Source organism: Physeter macrocephalus, chromosome 21 (assembly GCF_002837175.3).
Source record: "Physeter macrocephalus isolate SW-GA chromosome 21, ASM283717v5, whole genome shotgun sequence".
Taxonomy (NCBI): Eukaryota; Metazoa; Chordata; class Mammalia; order Artiodactyla; family Physeteridae; genus Physeter; species Physeter macrocephalus.
In genome coordinates this window covers 47982640-48001750 of record NC_041234.1, presented here as the reverse complement: position 1 = coordinate 48001750, position 19111 = coordinate 47982640, and the positions used below count along the sequence as shown (strand labels likewise).

The window sequence follows — 19111 nt, the reverse complement described above, 5'->3', positions numbered from 1 at the left end:
AGTAGTTGTGGCTTGTGGGCTCTAGAGCATAGGCTCAGTAGTTGTGGCGCACGGGCTTAGTTGCTCCGCAGCATGTGGGATCTTCCCGGACCAGGGCTCAAACCTGTGTCCCCTGCATTGGCAGGCGGATTCTTAACCACTGTGCCAATTAAGAAAAGGAACTTTCTTCTTCTTTTTCTTTTTCTTTTTTTTGTGGTATGCGGGCCTCTCACTGTTGTGGCCTCTCCTGTTGCGGAGCACAGGCTCCGGACGCGCAGGCTCAGCGGCCATGGCTCATGGGCCTAGCCGCTCTGTGACATGTGGGATCTTCCCAGACCGGGGCACAAACCTGTGTCCCCTGCATCGGCAGGCGTACTCTCAACCACTGCGCCACCAGGGAAGCCCAAGAAAAGGAACTTTCTTAATTTCATTTTCAAATTGTTAGTGAATAGAAACACAACCAAATTTTGTGCATTGAACTTATGTCCTGCAACCCTGCTGAACACATGTATTAGTTCTAATAGTTTTCAGTTGATTCTCTAGGATTTTCCACATACAAGATCATGTCATCTCTAATAGAGACAGTTTTGCTTTTTCCTTTCCAATCTGGATGCCTTTCATATATTTTACTTGCCTAAGTAAGTGTTCTGGCTAGAACCAATGTTGAATAGAAGTGGCGAGAGTGGATACCCTTGTCTTGTTCCTGATCTGATGAGAATTCAGCTGTTAATTTTATTGGGATTTCTTTGTATGTGATGAGTCATTTTATCTTGTTGCTTTTAAGTTTTTTGTCTTTCAACAATTGGACATGATGTGTCTTGGATATTGATCTCTTTGCATTTATCCTACTTGTAGTTGATTGAGCTTCTTAGATGTGTAGATTAATGTTTTTCATCAAATTTAGAAAGTTTTCAGTCATTAGATCTTTGAATATTTTGACTGCTGTTTCATTGAGCAGTCAAATGAAATATTCAAATATTCAAAATATTCAAATCTTTGAATAGTCTGACTGCTGCTCTCATGGAGCTACCAGTCTCCTCTTAATTGCTCACCACCAAAATTTCCATTGTTTTTGACAGCACCTTTAGGTTTTAACTTCCCCAGACTCTGTCCCCAAATAAAGTCAGTCCCCTTAGGGAGAGCTGCATTCCTATGGCCTGCCCCTCCCCCTGGGCAGAACCCTCTGCACCACTGCTTAGGACCTGGGGGTGGGGACAGAAGCCCACTTCTCTGAGTGACATCTGTGTTCTATGAGTAGGATGCTGGCCAGTGGCAGCACACCCTATTTTTCTTGGCTGGTTTCCTGACATGGAACCTACATCCTACGATTAGATGGGTTATGGTAGTCAGACCCCAGTAGTCCTGGTCTTCTGCAGCAGGGATACAGCTTCCACCCTCTGCATGGAGGCTACGTGGAAGAAGGGATCCCCAGATCTCTTGGCTGCTCTTGCCTGAAACAAAGCTTCAGCAACATGGAGCTGAGGGGGATGAAGGGAGAGAGTTGGTCGTGGCTCATATAACACAGACTATTGTTGTTCTTACTCAGATTTAGTAGATTTCCTTGAATAATCGTTTCCTTGCTGTATGCCCTTAGGACAATACATTTCACCAGTTGTGCTTCTTTTGCTGGGAAGAGAGTCCACAAAGCTCCTCATGCCACCATTCCTCATGTCACCATTCCTGAAGTACTTCTCTCATTTCTTGACCCAACATATCACATTCTGGCCAATGCTAAAAATTACCCCAAATTAATGTCCTTTCCAGTGTGCTTTCCAAGAACATTGTTGCTACTCTAATTCAGGCCCTTATTATCTTTCTGGATGATGCAATATCTGCTTAACTTGTGTTCTGGCCTCCAGTTTCTCAATACTTCAGTTTGTTCTACACCTAACTCCCAGATGTATATTTGGAAAGCAGTACTTTGCTGATAGCACTTTGTTTCTCAAAAACCTTAAAAATCTTTACACTGCTAACAAAATACAGTTCAAACTTCCTAGATCTTTAACAATCCAGATTCAGCTTGTCTTTCCAATGGAAATCTTCTCCTACTATCTTTCATCCCACCTGGATCATTCGCTATTCCTTGAATATTCCTACAAAGTTGTCATCTCTGTGTCTTTGTTCCTGCTCTTCCATTTATCCGGAATGCTTGCATTTATCTCTATCAAAATCCTCCCTATTGTTCAAGGTCTTTTCAGTCCAACTGGAAGTGTGCTTCCCTTTCTTAATTACATTGGTATTTTAGACTATTTGTAAAGCACAAGTCTCTTTATTTCTTGTATTGAAGAAAATCATGCTTATGTCTCATTTTCCCCTTTAGACAAGACAGTCTTCAAGAGCAAAACACATATACTACTCATCTTTCTATTTTCCATGGTATCTAGTGGATAGTATCTTGCATGTAGTAGATGTTTAATAAATAGTTGTTAAATTCATGAATGTATCATATATTTAGAGATACCAGCTGTTTGAAGAGAAGCTTTAATGTTAGTCAGCCCAGAAAAGGGTTCATTAGGTAGGACTTTGAGAAATTGTAGTTACCTACCCGTTCTTTTAACTGGATTACTTCTTTGTCTTTTTGTTGCTTCCACTGTCTAAACCTCTCAGCATCCTCTTTCATCTGACGCATTAACTGTACCCGCTGGTTTTTCATCACCTGTAGAAACAAAAACCAGCACGAATAGTAGTCATCTGCACTTATTCTGGGCTGATGTACAGATGGATAGACTAACCATTAAGAAGAGAGAAAAAAAATCCAGAGCTGAGCTGAGAAGCCTGCCAACAGATTTTCTGATTACGTTTGCAATACCACTTGCTATGCTTGCATAGACTATACAAATGAATGCTCTGAAGAAATAATAGAAAAAATGTACCTACAAGCTAAATCCAGCCCTAAATTCACTGCATATAAATGAAATTTCAAGGAAGTATCTACTAAGTCTCAAGGACAAATCTACCTAGCAACCACTGTATTCGAATAGTTTCAGTACAATGACCTGTAACCACCACTTTGTAGATGTCAGAAGTTGAACATTCAATGACTGAAAATTTTATCTGTGTGTCTGTTGTTTTGCAACCACTTTGCAAAATTATTCCACATGATCATGGAAAGTGGTCAGAATGTCATCACTAAATATTAAGGTATCCTTGCCCTTTGGTTTCAGAGAATCTAACATTAAAACTCTGAATGTCAAAGCAGAGTTTTGTTATTCAGATTCTAGATGGCTAGCACAATGTCCTACAAAAGGGACATTTGTAGAGATTCAAACACTTGAAATGATGGGCACTGCCTGCTATTTTCTCACCCGCAAACACCTCTGTAGTTTAATTCTAAATAAAACACCTATGTTTGTAATTTTCTATAGGGTAAATGTAAGGATGAGAGTTTATTACCCGTATTTCCTGGTTCAGTTTGGAGACGGTATGCTCTGTGGATTCTTTCAGCTTCAGAAGTTTAGACTGCTCATTCAGTTTCTTCTTCAGATCAGCTATTTGACCCTCTAGCTCCTGGAGACGTTTCCGGCGGCGCTCACTCAACCTAAACACAGATGTTGTAGGAATGAGGACTAGCAGCAGCAAAGTCTGACTCCAAAAGACATAATATTAGACTCCCAGGTTCACAACCTTGATATATATAAAATAGGCGACCAGTCACATAGCCATCTTTAAATAATGAATCCCACCCAAACAACCAAAACCATCTCAACACTGGGAGCTAAAGAGTAAAGGAGGGCTTCCCTGGTGGTGCAGTGGTTGAGAGTCCGCCTGCTGATGCAGGGGACACGGGTTCGTGCCCCGGTCCGGGAAGATCCCACATGCTGTGGAGCGGCTGGGCCCGTAAGCCATGGCCGCTGAGCCTGCGCGTCTGGAGCCTGTGCTCCGCAATGGGAGAGGCCACAACAGTGAGAGGCCCACATGCCGCAAAAAAAAAAAAAAAAAAAAAATAGAAAAAGAAAAAAAGAGTAAAGGAAATTTTTTGTGTAAATAACAATGTAGCTGCCTCAATACACTACTCTCTCATCACTCTGCGTTAAAAGGATGGTTCTTTGAAGGCATTTCACTTCACTTGGGCGTAAGGAATAATTCCGATGATTGTTATACAAGTCTGAGATAGACAGTAAACATTCAACATAACTTTTAAGAACATGAACTTTAGATACTATAGAGAGATATAACAGAATCACTAAGTAAAAAGAAGGTAGAATAGCCAATAAAGGCAAAGGTCTAAGGGAGTGTAGGATATTCTGGTAATTTGTCTTGGTTTTATTCTTAACTGGCTAAGGGATGGCTAGATTGATTTTTCATTTGCTAGCCTGAATATTAATTCTATTCACAAACTAATTTACCATCAGCACAGGGACAAAGAAACTTGCTGTCTGGTAGACCTGATAATCTTTCAAAATACAGCTCAAATGCTAACTTCTTAGAAAGCTTTCCTTGATCATGCCAGCCTGAACTGATATCTCCTGCCTCTGAACTCTTAAAGCCATTACTGTCTAAGAAATTTATTTGCCTGTTAATCATATGCTGTGTTATGGCATTATTTTACTGTCACCATGAGATGTTATTTAAAATCTCAGTTCCTTAGCTTTTCTTTTGTTTTAGGTCTCCTCTCCATAATTTGGTTTAAATCCTGTAGGGGCCGGAAATGGCTCTTTCACTTCTCTGTTTCGTCTATGGCTCTTCATACACAGTTTGGGACTTGAAATAATAGTATTGACTTTTTTCTTACTTGGCTTGGTTGACATCCTTCTTTGTTGTCTGAAGTTCAAGAACCAATTCTTCTTTTTCCTTTTGCAGATTGATGACTTCCAATTCTAGATTTTTTATGTTATCCTAGAAATGTTATAGGTCGAGAGAAAGAAAGCATTACAAGGCAAAGCAAGAAAATCACTTCAACATCTCATGTCTTAAGGAACTAGGCATTCAACTTTACCACTTCGATTGCACACTAAAAGCATTTGTACTTGATTTGATGGAGAATGAAGTTATGTAGTGGGAAAAGTACGAACTTGGAATCCAAAGGCCTGGGTTTAAACCTTGAGTCCAGCACATCCTATCTAAATAACTTAAGGAAAGCCATTTCATCTCTTTTAGCCTTAGTTTCTATGCAAACAAGAGTTAATGTGGCAGGCCTGAGACTGATATCCTAAAAACAGACCTGGCTTGCAAGTTGGACCTCGGCTCATGTCTGCGATCTTGGATATTGGTAGGATTCCCACCATCTCCTAACTGATAAGAGTGGCTCATTATGCCTAAACTGTGCAAACACTATGATTTATCCTGAACACATGCTTTCCTTCTGGGAGTCTAGAATTTTTGTATGTGCTAGGCAGAGAATGCCTACATGAATTACCGCTGCTAACAATCCTGGACTCCTAGGCTCAGGGAGGCTTCCCTGATAGACAACATTTCACACATGTTGTCAAAACCTATTGCTGGAGGAATTACGTATATACTATGTGACTCCATCGGAAGAAGACTCTTGGAAGTTTGCACCTGGTTTCCTTCAGACCTTGCCCCATGTGCTCTTTCCCTTTGCTGATTTTGTTTTGTATATTTCCACTGTAATAAATCTTACACTGAGTCCTGTGAGTCCTCCTGGTGAATCGTTGAACCTGGGGGTGGTCTTGGGGACCCCCGAGAGTTTTCCTATCTATGTAAACAACTAACACCATCTACCTCACAGGGTTGTTGGGAAGACTGAATAAGACAAAAAGTAAAGATATTTTGTAAACTGTAAAGAGCTGCACAAACATTCTTATTATATTCTGGACTTTCAAACATATGCATTCAATAGCAACTGCAGTTCTGCATGCAGTTAGAAAACAAATTCTAGAAACTGAAATTTGGTAGTTTTTCCAAGATTGGGAAAACTCAATGAACAGATTCCTTCCTGTTCTCATAACCAAAAAAAGATTAAAGGAAACTGGCTGAATGAGTGGTTGGTAGCCAAGAAGATTATACAAGGGCCTTAGACCAGTACTGAAATGACAAAAAGAAGCAGAGGCAGGTTAGGTGGGGCTGTATCTAAATAGGCAAGAGCTATTTTCCATGAAGTATACTTTTAGTCATTTCAATCTAATCAATGAAGACCAATCTCACTGCTTTATATACCCTGTATATTTAAACTGGCAATAATGTGTGTGTGTGTGTGTATGTGTACTTATAGAAGTAACACATGAAAACATTCTTGTAAAAAATAATCCAGATAATACATATAAAGGGCAAGTCCCCTTGACTGCCCCACCCCTGCCAAAATTCCAGTCCTCTCTCCAGAAGTAACCATTGTCATCAGCTTGGTTCAGATCTTCCAGACATTTTTTTCCTAGACACTTACATACTATGTATAAGGACATGTACATATTCTAGACATTTACATAGAAATGTAAATGCCGTGTGTGTGTGTATTTACTAAATATATTGTGGCAAATGCCTAGAATATATAATAATATATGTAAATAAATAGATTTAAAAACAATATATATACACACATGTGCATATATGTATGTGTATGTGTGTACTTACTGAAATATGTTAAAGATAAACAGAGTTACATTATATGTAGATAATATTCTGTAACTTGCCTTTTTTTTAAAACTTGGTCTTGGAGATTTATTTATATCAGTGCATACAGATCTATCTCATTGTTTTTGTTGCCATAATGAAACATTCTTGTACATGCCTTCTGTGCACACGTGCAAGGTTTTTCTAGGGTAGAGACAAGTGGAATTACAGGGTCATGGGGGTACACATTTTCAACTTTAATATATACTGCCAAATTTTCCCCCAAAGTGGTTATTCCAATTTACACTCTCGCTAGCTATGTATGAGAGTACTTATTTCCCTGCACCCTTGTCAACATTCGATATTGCTACACTTCAAAATATTTGCCAATGGGATGGGTAAAAAAATAGTATCTTTTCACTATGTATGCCACATTCAGTTAATAGTCTCACTGGCTCCACAAGGGAAATTATTCAAATATTTGACTCCTGGGCTATTATAATTCATGGTAGTCTTCACTAACAAGAACTTATACCTCCTCAGATTTTTCTATAGCAATTCTTTACAGTGATAGGAAAATATTGTTTAGAACAAAAAACTACCTTTATTTTTTAGAAAAAGAGAGACAATTACATGTGATTAAAAGGTACTGTTAACATTAAGAATTTATTTCCTTTTAACTTTAAGGTTTGGAAGCTCAAGCATATTTGATTCCAAGGGAAAAAAAGGACAAGTTATCTTACTACAGCTATAGCTATAGATCATTACTAGCACCCCCTCATAGGGTTAGATGTACACTGGGGGAACATATGTCCCTGCATTTCTAGGCAAGAGTACAAGAAGAGAGGAATAATTTCTCAGCCTTATTGTTAATCCTTCGTTTATCCTGGAAAGGCCAAAGTTCAACCTAAAAAAGGCTGCATTTTATGTCCTGTTAGTATGGAGGATTGAGCTATGTATTTAACTTGCTCTCTCCTGAAAATCCACTAAAATGACCTCCCAAAAGGGTATAAATCAACAAGGATGAAGAGAGCAGTCAAGAGATATAAACAAACTTTTTTGGATGAGGAAAATAGTTGGATAAGTGGTAACTGAATTAGAGTAGGAAAAGCTAAACTATGACTCCTATAGGACAAATGTCAAGAAGTAACAAGCCAATTTGTACCATAGCACCACAACGAGGAGAAGAGGGTTTCCTCTCTGGAGGGGCTGAACCTGACAGGCTGGACTCATAGGCAGCAGACACAGCAAAAGGCAGGGATAAAGTAACATACTACTGATAGGGTTAATCCCCTAAAAGTCTGTATATAACTGGAGAGACTTCAACTCCCTTATTTCCTCTGAGTTACCAGAAATAGGGCATATTACTACTCTCCCCACACAACTCCAGGCAGGAAAATGAAAGATTTCTTTATTGGAAACTGACCAGCCCAAAGAAACCTATGCATACAGAACTTCCTATTGGCTATTAGTGTCTCACTGTTAAATATGAATGGATAACCAAAGATCACTGGAAATTTGAAGAAAGCTTCTTACATGAAAGACCAAATCAAACACACTAAAGACAGGAATTTGAACGAAACAGAGGCAAGGCAGGAAGAAGAAAACTTCAACAAAATTTAATTTCTATCCTTAGAGATGAGCACTGCATCCATGAAAAAAAAGAAGAGAAGGCTATAAAAAGGAACAATTAGAGGATTTAAAAAAATCGTAGAAATAGGCAAATAAAAAAATTCACCAGAAGGAGTGCAAGGAAATCTCCCAGAGAATGGAGTAAAAAGACAAAGAAATAGAAAATAGGAGAGAGGAGATAAGAAAAGCAGAGACTAAATCTAAGAGATCCAATATCTGACTAAGAGGAGTGCAAGAAAAGAAAAAACAGGGACTTCCCTGGTGGCATAGTGGTTAAGAATCTGCCTGCCAATGCAGGGGACAGGGGTTCGATCCCTGGTCCAAGAAGATCCCACATGCCATGGAGCAACTAAGCCCGTGCACCACAACTACTGAGCCTGCACTCTAGAGCCCGTGAGCCACAACTACTGAGCCCGCACGCACCACTACTGAAGCCCGCGCGCCTAGAGCCTGTGCTCCACAACAAGAGAAGGCACCGTAATGAGAAGCCCGTGCACCGCAGTGAAGAGTAGCCCCTGCTTGCCGCAACTAGAGAAAGCCCATGTGCAGCAACAAAGACCCAATGTAGCCCAAAAAATAAATAAAAATAAATAAATTTACTAAAAAAAAAGAAAAGAAAAAACAAAGAAAATAGAGAGATGGGCATTATTAAAGAAATAATACAAGAAAACTTCCCACTAAAGAAGAATACAAATTTCTAGATTGAAAGGACCCACCAAGCACCAAGCACAATAAGTGAGAACAGATCCACACCAAGGCACATGATTGTGAAATTAAAGAATATTTGGGGACAAAGAAAAGATCCTGAAAGTTGCCAGAGGGGAGGAAAATACAGGTCAAATAAAAAGAATCAGGAATTATAATGGACTTCTAAACAGCAACATTGGAAATAGAAGACCATGGAGCAAAGCCTTCAAAATTCTGAAGAAAAACGATTTCCACTGTAGAATTCTAAACCCAGCCAAACTAACAAGTGTAAGAAACACCACCATCACCACCACCACCGCCACCACCACAACAACAAAAAGCTATTTTCAGGCATGCAATGGTTTAAAACATTTTCCTTTCATGTACACTTTCTCAGAAAGCTGTTTGGGTTGTACTCCACCAACACAAAGGAGTAGCCCAAGAATGAGGAAGACATGGAATCGGTTTCAACACAGAGATGAGAAGTGACGCAGGTTCCCAGGACGATGGTCCCAGGCTGATGGCTGGGCAGTAGGCCTAGAGAAAGCAAACCAGAACAAAAGATTCCAAGAGGGTTGTCTTCAAGAAAGAAATGGATTGATAAATTACCTGTTATGTTTGACTGCTGAGAGGAGCTTTATAATTCTGTTAAGAAGTTTGGAGATAAATTATTGACAGGTAAATAGCAGACTAAGTAAATGAAAAAATGAGATTATTATTACTATTATGATTATTATTATTATTTTTGGCTGTGCTACGTGGCTTGAGGGATCTTAGTTCCCTGACCAGGGATTGGACCCGGGCACACAGCAGTGAAAGCCCCCAGTCCCAACCACTGGACCGCCAGGGAACTCCCAAAATTAACTTCAGGAAATGCAAAAGGCTGTATAAGAAAGTAAATGGAATCATAGTATACTATGCAGCTCAGTTATAAAACTTACGTAATCATAAAATTTAAACACTAAATATTCATTTAATCAAAAAGTGTGATATAACCATTTTGAAAGATAGAGGTGAGGCAGTGTGCATGGGGGGATGTATAAGAGAGCTATATTCCCATCTCCCATAGTGGGAAGTCAATTGAAAATGTCCAAAAATTTTAAAGTAACATAATTATACTACCAACTCTTATCTAGAAATCTGGAGGTAAATGTCATAAGAAACAGCTTAAAGAACTTAAACTATAAGCCTAGGAAATAGGGGAGAAGGTAGTAGGGCAGGAGATTGCTTTTATTTTTCTGAGCATTGTACTATTTGACCTGTAAAAATGATATACATGCATTTGTGTGACATAAATAAAAAATAAGTTTCAAAAAAGATAAGACTGTGATAACAAAAAGGAAATAACACCTCTATTGGCAACTCAGTTATTATTTTGGAAGCAACTTCTGCCCTATGGGAAAAAAAAGTGGTGAAGATTACTTAGGAGAAACACTTTTCTTGTTTTTACTCTGAAAACTTAGGGGAACTGGTGGTAGAAATGTATGAGTAATACAGGGATTTGTCGAGAACAGCATATAGGACTTTGGGGATGGTAGGATATAGCTGAATGGGAAAGCAATCCACCCTTCCCCCTACCAGTTCTGCTAACATCCCTTTGTGGATGGGAAATACCAGGCTACAGGGGAAAATAAGGTCTGGAGCAAGGGTAACCTTGTGGACAACCTAAAAGTGCAAGACTTGTCTTTAAGTAAAGACCTGATTATTAATTAGCAAGGGCCACTTAGGACTACCACTAGGAAAAGCACTTTAGCCATTTGCCAAGTCATGTGACATCCACTACAAGTGTCTTCATAATCCTCACTATAACCCAGACCGTCTACTAAGAAATGTACCTTTCTTAGAATCCCAGCATAGTTATTAGAACAAAATTTCTCTGGGCTTCCCTGGTGGCGCAGTGGTTGAGAGTCTGCCTGCCAATGCAGGGGACACGGGTTTGTGCCCCGGTTTGGGAAGATCCCACATGCCACGGAGCAGCTAGGCCCGTGAGCCATGGCCGCTAAGCCTGCGCGTCTGGAGCCTGTGCTCCGCAACGGGAGAGGCCACAACAGTGAGAGGCCCGCGTACTCCAAAAAAAAAAAAAAAAAAAAAAAAAAATTCTCTACAAGTAGGGACCACATTTATTATAACATTATCTAACTATTTATTAAATACCTGTTGCATAAGTATTAGATTAAATGAAAGAAAATTACAGTTTCTTTATACTGAATATATCCTTTTTTTAACCAGCAGTACAACTCCAGTTGTACTATGCACATTATGTTGCCTTGTCATCATCAAAAACGGTGTGCCTGCTTTCTTCCCATACTACTAAAGAGAGATGGTAGACATGAACATTACGTGCCCTAGTAAATATTGTACCTGGTACTGGAACTCGATAGGCTGTAGTTGGCTGTCATTCTGAGTCATTTTCTTGGCTAGGGCCTCTTTCAGTGCAAGGGCTTTATTCAACTCAACCAGCTCCTTAGACATCTGAGCTTGACGTAGAGCATGCTGAGTGGTGAAAGCATCAGAAGACCTGCTGCTCCCTGGACTGATTTCCACTTGCTGGAAAAGATCAGGATAATGATTTGTGAGAGGAACAAGCAATTGGAGTTCCTTAGGCACTGTTTCATCAAGTCTCACAGCCACTTCTCCATTATCAGTACCTCTGTTCCTTTTTTTTTAAGTACCTCTGTTCTTTTAAAACTGTAGCTTCTCAAACATTTGCTTTAAACATCAGAAGTAAATTGTGCTAACCTATTTCTCTGCTCTCACAGGAACCTTATTTCTTATATCCTTTAACTGATTCTTTTAGAGTGAACCAAGTTTCTTGCTCTTTCCTTTATGCATCTGGCCAATACTTCTTACTTTCACCTTATTAGAGAAGAGAGGGATCTGGCAATGGCACTTTGGTAATGGTGGAAATGGAGAAGAGGCTTCATTTATTCTCACAGAGCTGACCTTTGGCACCTGATTACCTCCTATCTTTCTTCTTTCAGAATATAAAAAATACCAACATATATTTGTTTTAGGGAGAAAAAGCTGTCTCAAGCAAACCACTGTCCATCCTTTCCTTTTGACTCTGCTCTATAGCCTTCAGCCAATATCTAACACATTTTATCTATTCTTGCAACTTGAATGCTCAAAATATTTTCCTTGGTTCTTTTAGCCCTTAACCACTGCATCCACAGAAACGTATGCTGAGAAAAAATTTTCTTCCATTTCTTCTCTAATGCTTTTTTCGACTTTGCCATAATTTCCTAATTTGTTTTCTTCTTCGTCTTAACGTGCTACACAGTTGATGCAGAATACTAGCATCTAATAAGAAATCAGTAAGCCAGACTGCAAATATGGAAAGTGGCATCCCTGAGAAGCTCTGCTACCCATTAGCAGTTATACTATTAGAGGGAGATACTATCCAAGTTAGGGATTTTATAGTTAACTGAGGTTTCCACTCAAGATTTCTGGATTTCCAAGGCATTCTATGGAGGATGGTAGCAATCAGGGAGTCTCTTCCTCAGGTGAGTGATAAATCATAAGAAATGGCACAGTTAAAGCTCCTGGTTCTACACAAAGGGGCCAATTACTTACCACTTCTGGTTCCACTGCAGTATCAATGGCTGCAGCCATACAAGCAACAGTTTCATCCTGCAATGAGAAATGATGTCTCAGTTTAGGAGCTTAATAGTGGGTTTTATATGGGTTATTTAGTTGTTTTCAAGTGTATATAGAGACCATTTAAGGTGTTGGACCAATTCTGTAGTCACATATACCCCAACAACCACATTTCCACTTCCCATCTCTCAAGGGTCTGTCTTCTTTATAAAGGTTGATTGTGCAGTCTTCGTAAAAATAGGGTCATGTGGCCACTGACATATTTATTGTACCTCTCCTGCTCTGCCAGAGTTCACTGGGCTAGAGTGAAACAGCCATTCCAGCAGGCCAAAGTTCAATCCACTTTATAGACTCTACCCTTTCTTTTTCTGTTTTTTACCACTAAGTCTACCTCTATAATGTACAGGTCTAGCCAGTTCTCATGGACATACCATCCTAAGACCAGACATAGCAAATAAAGGCAATGCAGCAGAAAAGTGAATAGGATGAAGGATTATTTTTGATTTTTATCTTATATCCAGTCAAGGTAGCAAGAGCCCACTCTACAAGGAAATAAACGCCACAGGTGAATGCCCCAGAAAAATGTGCTCATGAAGTCAGACACACTTCAGACTTTGTCCCTCATATACATAGGAACCAATCATATGCAGCTACTCCAGGTAGTGGTTAGTTGAAGGGAAAGGGTAAGCACTGATTCCCTCCCAGAGAAGGGCACATTCCTTTTTTGGGCATTAGGACAACAACCACCTAAAAGGGAAACCTAAAACCACTTATTAGGACTAATTTATTTATAGGTTCTCATATGAGCAAGCTCTGTTCTCCCCACTGGAATTTAGGCTTTATTTGGCATTGCAACATAAAGATTACCACTTCTGTTTAAGTGATTCTGCAAAGCCCTGGGAAGAAAGGATTATTTCCAGGATGTCACATGATTAAGGTCATAGATGAAAGAGCTATTGGCTCAATAGCAAGGCAAGAATTTAGGGTTAGCACAGGGAGTCTCGGCACCAGCCCAGTGAAACATTACATAGTTGTTGAAACTTGAATCTTAGTACCTTTAAGGCAAGAAGTGAAAGAGGCCCTTAATGGGACTTCCTTGGTGGTCCAGTGGTTAAGACTCCATGCTCCCAGTGCAGGGGGCATGGGTTCAATCTCTGGTCGGGGAACTAAGATCCTGCATGCCACACAGTGTGGCGAAAAAAAAAAAAGGCCCTTAGTAAATGCTGTTTGCAAAGCATTTCCCTTATTCTGCCCAGAAATTCCTAACCAGTGAGACTCAAAGAGAATTCAAAGGAAGCCCCAGTATTCCTACATCCTTTCTCATCATGATTTACACTACTGGTGATTCTCCAAGGGCAGGACATACTAAATCCTTCTTAAAAAACAGAGCACTTCAATATATTATAGGTTAATGGTTACCCTTTTCTCTCTCCCAGTAAGTCTCAGTAAAAGGACTAGTTACAGGCCTATCCTAGATTAGTAGGGCCTATGACACTGGCTTTTGGAGACTTTTTCTAGGACCTTCCAGAGGGTCAGGATCCAAGTAGATCCGATTCAACATGCCCTGAAGAAGACATGTTACTGTGGGTTTACCTTTTGGCCCAATGAAATTTCACAATGCTAAGGTTTAAGCTTTGGTGACACGTTCTACATGAACATGGCAGGATTATGCCTTTATAATCCTAAATGTAAATATATAACAATAGGATTTATTTCAATCTAACAGCCTCTTTCTCCCTCATTCTAAGGCTACTGAGAATCTCTTGTAATAAAAAGACATGATTTGCTGAAGGTGATGGTCAGGGGAACTGGACTATTACGGGAACAGGTATTTTGAGCTACATTAACCAGTAATACCCTCCAAAATGAAGTTTGTGCTTGTAGGCTGTAGGCAATAGCATTACTGGGCATGCAAAAAGCTTTTTATGGAACTGGTCTTGGAGGAAGGGGTAAAAACAAAAAAAAATTTGATTTTGTGGGAACTGAAAGGACTGCATCAATTTCCTCACAGGTAACTGCAACAAGGTTTGCCTGAATTATATTTTAAAGGAAGAAATAGTACAGTTTAGCACTTAAAGCCCTGGGAGAAAGGTCCAGGAACAATGGCTGCCTTCATAACTGAAAAGAGGGTGTTCAACCATCACTTATAATAAAAATAGTTTTAATCCAGAATGAAGGGCACAAGCACTTACATTTAAAACATTCTGCTTTCACTGTAGTGAGTCTCAATAAAAGCCACAGGATACATTGTTGTGTATTTCCAAAAAAAATATGTAGCTGGGAGGGTCTCCAAACAATAGACACAGAGAACTCTGATTCAAGAGTCCAGCAGGAGCCCAGGGTAAAAGGATTTACTCTACCTGACCATGACGGTAGATGGAAGCCAGGGATTTTATCAGCTTGTGGCAATCTTTAGCACCCTCCTGCTGCACATGCCAAGTGAATTTTAGTGACAGACACAGCAATTCTCTAGAGTTCCTCTGAGCCAGCCACCACTAGCAACTTCCTCCACAGTCACGCCAGGCACCAGTCATACTGCCAGATCCTCACTGAAGATATGCCTTCTCTTATATTGTTAACTTGGTTCCATTAGTTTCCTTCTTCATCTTTCCCATGTGACTCAAAGAGGTGGCGTGGAATCCTTTAAGATCGGTGTGGTGGCCACGAACAATGCTGCCCTGGATTACTCTTTTCTGATCTTATAAACTTAGAATCCAGTAGGGTTCTGCAGTCTAGATTATCTGAATTCTGAGGCAGTTCACACAAAGTTTTCATATATAAGACGCTTCACCTCGATTACAGATGGTGAAATTTAACCTTGTGATAGCCACTCTCTAGTACACATTCTATATTTCAGCCACAATGAAGTTCTTACCATGTTCTAAACATTCATACCTCTTTGCTTTTGCATATACCTTTTCCTCTATATAGATCGTCCTTTCCCCTCTGTCTGTGTGGCAAACTCCTATTCATTTTTTAGGACCCAGTTTTTTCTTCCTGAATTTTCTAGGCAGTTAATCACCCTTTCCTTTGGGCTCCCACCACACTTTGCTCATATTGCTAATGTAAGAGGATTAAAACAGACATGAGAGAGGATTTTTGCCACCTCTCCCACCTGTGAACCTTGGCAAACTGACAAACAAGGCTTGCAAGAACAACTCTTGAAAATAATTGGACATTTATCAGGATGGGATTGTACCAGTGTTCTTGAGCAAGAAGCATGAAAACTGGAGCATCCTCCAACCAAAAGATACACAGCAATTAACAACAAAAACTGCCAACTGAGACAAACCACAAGGAATCACACCTCTCCCTTCTCACTGTATGAAACTCCAATCCTATTTCAACTCGGGGAGTTATTTGGAGTTCAGGTGATCCCTGAGTACATCAGCTGAATAATGCCTTGAACCTCGATTTGAGTCACTTGGATTATTTTCTTTCAATATCAATATAGTACTTAGGAAGGTTACACAGCTAGTGAGTAGCGGAATGGACTTCAAACCAGGGTTTGTCTGGCTTTGGAGCTCAGATTCTCAGTTACTATGGCCTGTTTGTTAGGAAAATGAACTGTCATCTTGGACTACCTGTAATAATTTTGTACAGTACTACTTATTCTAAAACACTGCTTTCTAGTCTTTTGGAAGTTTACTCATTTAATTTCTTGAACTGGCCATTCTAACCATTCCCCCTACAATATTGTATGGTATTTTTTTCACTGACTCTTTAAGAGTAAAATAGAGGTGCGGGTGATTTTGTGATACCCTTTTGACAACTCTAGAAAACACTGGGCAAGACCCGGAGTAGAGAATCACTGTTCTGGTAAAATTAAAACCTCTGTTTCAGACCTAGGAATTACTACCAGGCACTTACATACACATTCCTGCTTCAGAATAACAAACAAGAGGGTATAGATGGAACAAAACAAACCATAGCCCCTTTACCAACCATGACCCCATAATATAATATGATTTCAATTTTTCAAAAAAATATCTATGCTTAAGTACTAGGATAGAGAAGGAACACCAAAAATAAAAAGAGGCTTTTAGGATGGTAGGACTGTAAGAATGTTTCTTCTGGGTAAAACAACAAACCACCACCCTCCCAACAAAACCCACCCACAACTACTATACTAGTTCTATAAATAAAAATGGGAACTTATAGCGGAATGATCATTCAAACTAATTTATTACTGGTTATAAAAGAGAGCTACGGTATTCCCTGGAGGCTCTATGCTATCTGTCAGAACCCAGCTTATTTAAAATTGGGGTATGGTATAAGGCCTCTTATTAAGTTAGCCTACACTGAAAGGACAGCAAATCAATGACTGCTGCTCGTGCTACCCAGGCAATTTTGCACCACTGTGTTGCTGCTTCCAGTGTTTGATTAGAATACTGAAATATTAATGTGCCATTGCACGTGTGATCTATGAGTGTTTCTTTTTTTTTTTGCGGTATGCGAGCCTCTCTCACTGTTGTGGCCTCTCCCGTCGCGGAGCACAGGCTCCGGACGCGCAGGCTTAGCGGCCATGGCTCACGGGCCCAGCCGCTCCGCGGCATGTGGGATCTTCCCAGACCAGAGCACGAACCCGTGTCCCCTGCATTGGCAGGCAGACTCTCAACCACTGCGCCACCAGGGAAGCCCTTATGAGTGTTTCTGATTTAACTAATTCAATATTCAGATCATATCCAATGATCCATGATCCTTGTCCTCAAACAGCTCACAATCTAGTTGTTTCAGCAAAAGGTGCAGAGTTAGACATGTTTATATGCATCAAGAGAAACAAACGAAAGCAATATGCCTATTTACACTGTCCCTACTTGGCTTACCGATAGCTGGGTAATCACTTGCTGCAGGTTACGAATCATCTCTACATTTTCTTTTAATTCTTGGTCTTCCAAAGTCTCCACTAGCTTTTGAAGATCCACTTTGCAGCTGAAAATTCAAGCAAAGGAACCCAAGGGTTAATCATACTGCAAAGGCCAGTGGGTCCGTGATTATGTACTAAGGTGGTATAGGTCACTAATAAACATCTGGTAGGAAACTTACGCTGCATGCTTCCTGAGCTCTTCTAGCTTGGCGTTCATTTTTTCATTCGCTTGTTCTGTCTGCAACAAAGACCCAGGAGATCATCAGTGGCACTGCCTGACAGCCTCACCTAATTAGGCCCTCTCTTCTGCTCCTATGGATTAAAACCTAGGTAGAGAGGCTAACTCCTTTGCTGTAATAGAGGATTTAGTGGGCTTCGGTTATTTAGCGAGAAATGTGCTTTTTAACAGTCATGGAAATTAGCCCTTCAGTCAACATGAGCTACTAAAAATAGCATCCAAGCAGCTGGGTCTTATGCTTGCCATGAGGCTCAGACTATAGGGTGGAGCGTGAAGCCTTAATTCCATAGAGAACTCTGCAACTAGGGGAAAAAGCAATACTTCCTGGCATGCTACTCCCTGCTGTTTGCAAAAAAACCCACTTGCTTTAAAACTGCCTCCTACACTACACTGTTCCCTAGCCCCACCATAAGGACATTTAAAACATAAAAGGGCCTCACACCGAATATGAGCTGAGGGTTTTTTCAAGTTACACTATCTGATATGGTAGACTGGTTTTAGCAAAAGAAAGCAAGAAAAAGATGAGGCATAAGAATGATGGCAGAGAAGAAGAAATGGCAGAGAGGCAGCTACATTTTGGGAAGGGTTACTGATATTTTCCATTTTATTTCAGTCACAGTATCTGTAACATGCTAGATGCTGCAACAGATTTGGGAAGGACGGTTTATATAGGACAAAACTGTTGTGCTCGTTATGAAGTTCTGACAAGACATCAAACAATAAACCTATTGGGCAGCCATTATAACAACCTTATAAAGGTCAGATGGGTACATGGCTAGAATAACAAGTACTGTCTGTTATGTTAGCCACACTCACATGTGAAGCACAGCTTCTAGAGTTACTTCAAAGACATAAAATGTAGCACTGGAGATAGAAAACTGTATATAAAAAATCCCCTAGATCCCATTTTCACCCTTCTGCTAGTAATGGACATTACAATGGACCTAGGATTTGGCCCCCTTTAAATAAATCTTTAAGCAGCTTACCTTTCCTTGACTGGAGTACACTGATGCATGAAGGTGTATAAATTACAGATGTTCAATTACATTTTGGTGGAAACTCATTTTCATTTCTGGCAATCACTATGCTATCAAAGATTGAGTTGTATGTAGACTAGTAGAACAATGTTAGTGACAGAGCCAGCACACACTGATCCAGGAGGGTACTATCACACATGTAGTAGGACACAGAACTGGTGTAGTCAGTTACATAGTGATCCACTATTTGAAAATTAACCATATGTAAAAGGAGTTAAAATTAATTTTCCAGATGTTTTCTCTCTCCATGGCAGCTGTTAGGATGGGATATGAAATGTGACATTAGGGGAAGGGAGATAGAAAGGAACTAAAATCTTAGTGAGGGGAGTTACTTGGTATTATGGATGATTAGGCAGAACTTAAGGTGACAGAAGGACCTGGTTCTTTCCTCTCTGATATTTTAGAACAAATTCATTTTATTTTATTTTATTTATTTATTTATTTTTTGTGGTATGCGGGCCTCCCTCTGCTGTGGCCTCTCCCGTTGCGGAGCACAGGCTCCGGACGCGCAGGCTCATTGGCCATGGCTCACGGGCCCAGCCGCTCCGCGGCATGTGGGATCCTCCC

At 40.1% G+C, this 19111-nt stretch overlaps 1 protein-coding gene across 2 annotated transcripts in view; it reads right to left on the bottom strand.

The window, feature by feature from the left end:
• Positions 1–19111, bottom strand: part of LOC102994964 (chromosome-associated kinesin KIF4A) — a 129938-nt gene that overhangs the window by 45317 nt on the left and 65510 nt on the right. For both annotated transcript variants that reach the window (XM_024116551.2, XM_024116552.3), the window contains exons 7-13: positions 17449–17507; positions 17229–17334; positions 12379–12435; positions 11167–11352; positions 4712–4815; positions 3373–3517; positions 2525–2635 (exon numbers count right to left, since the gene is read on the bottom strand). In XM_024116551.2, the coding sequence (XP_023972319.1) occupies positions 2525–2635; positions 3373–3517; positions 4712–4815; positions 11167–11352; positions 12379–12435; positions 17229–17334; positions 17449–17507 (768 nt within the window). The remainder of the gene's footprint in view (positions 1–2524; positions 2636–3372; positions 3518–4711; positions 4816–11166; positions 11353–12378; positions 12436–17228; positions 17335–17448; positions 17508–19111) is intronic.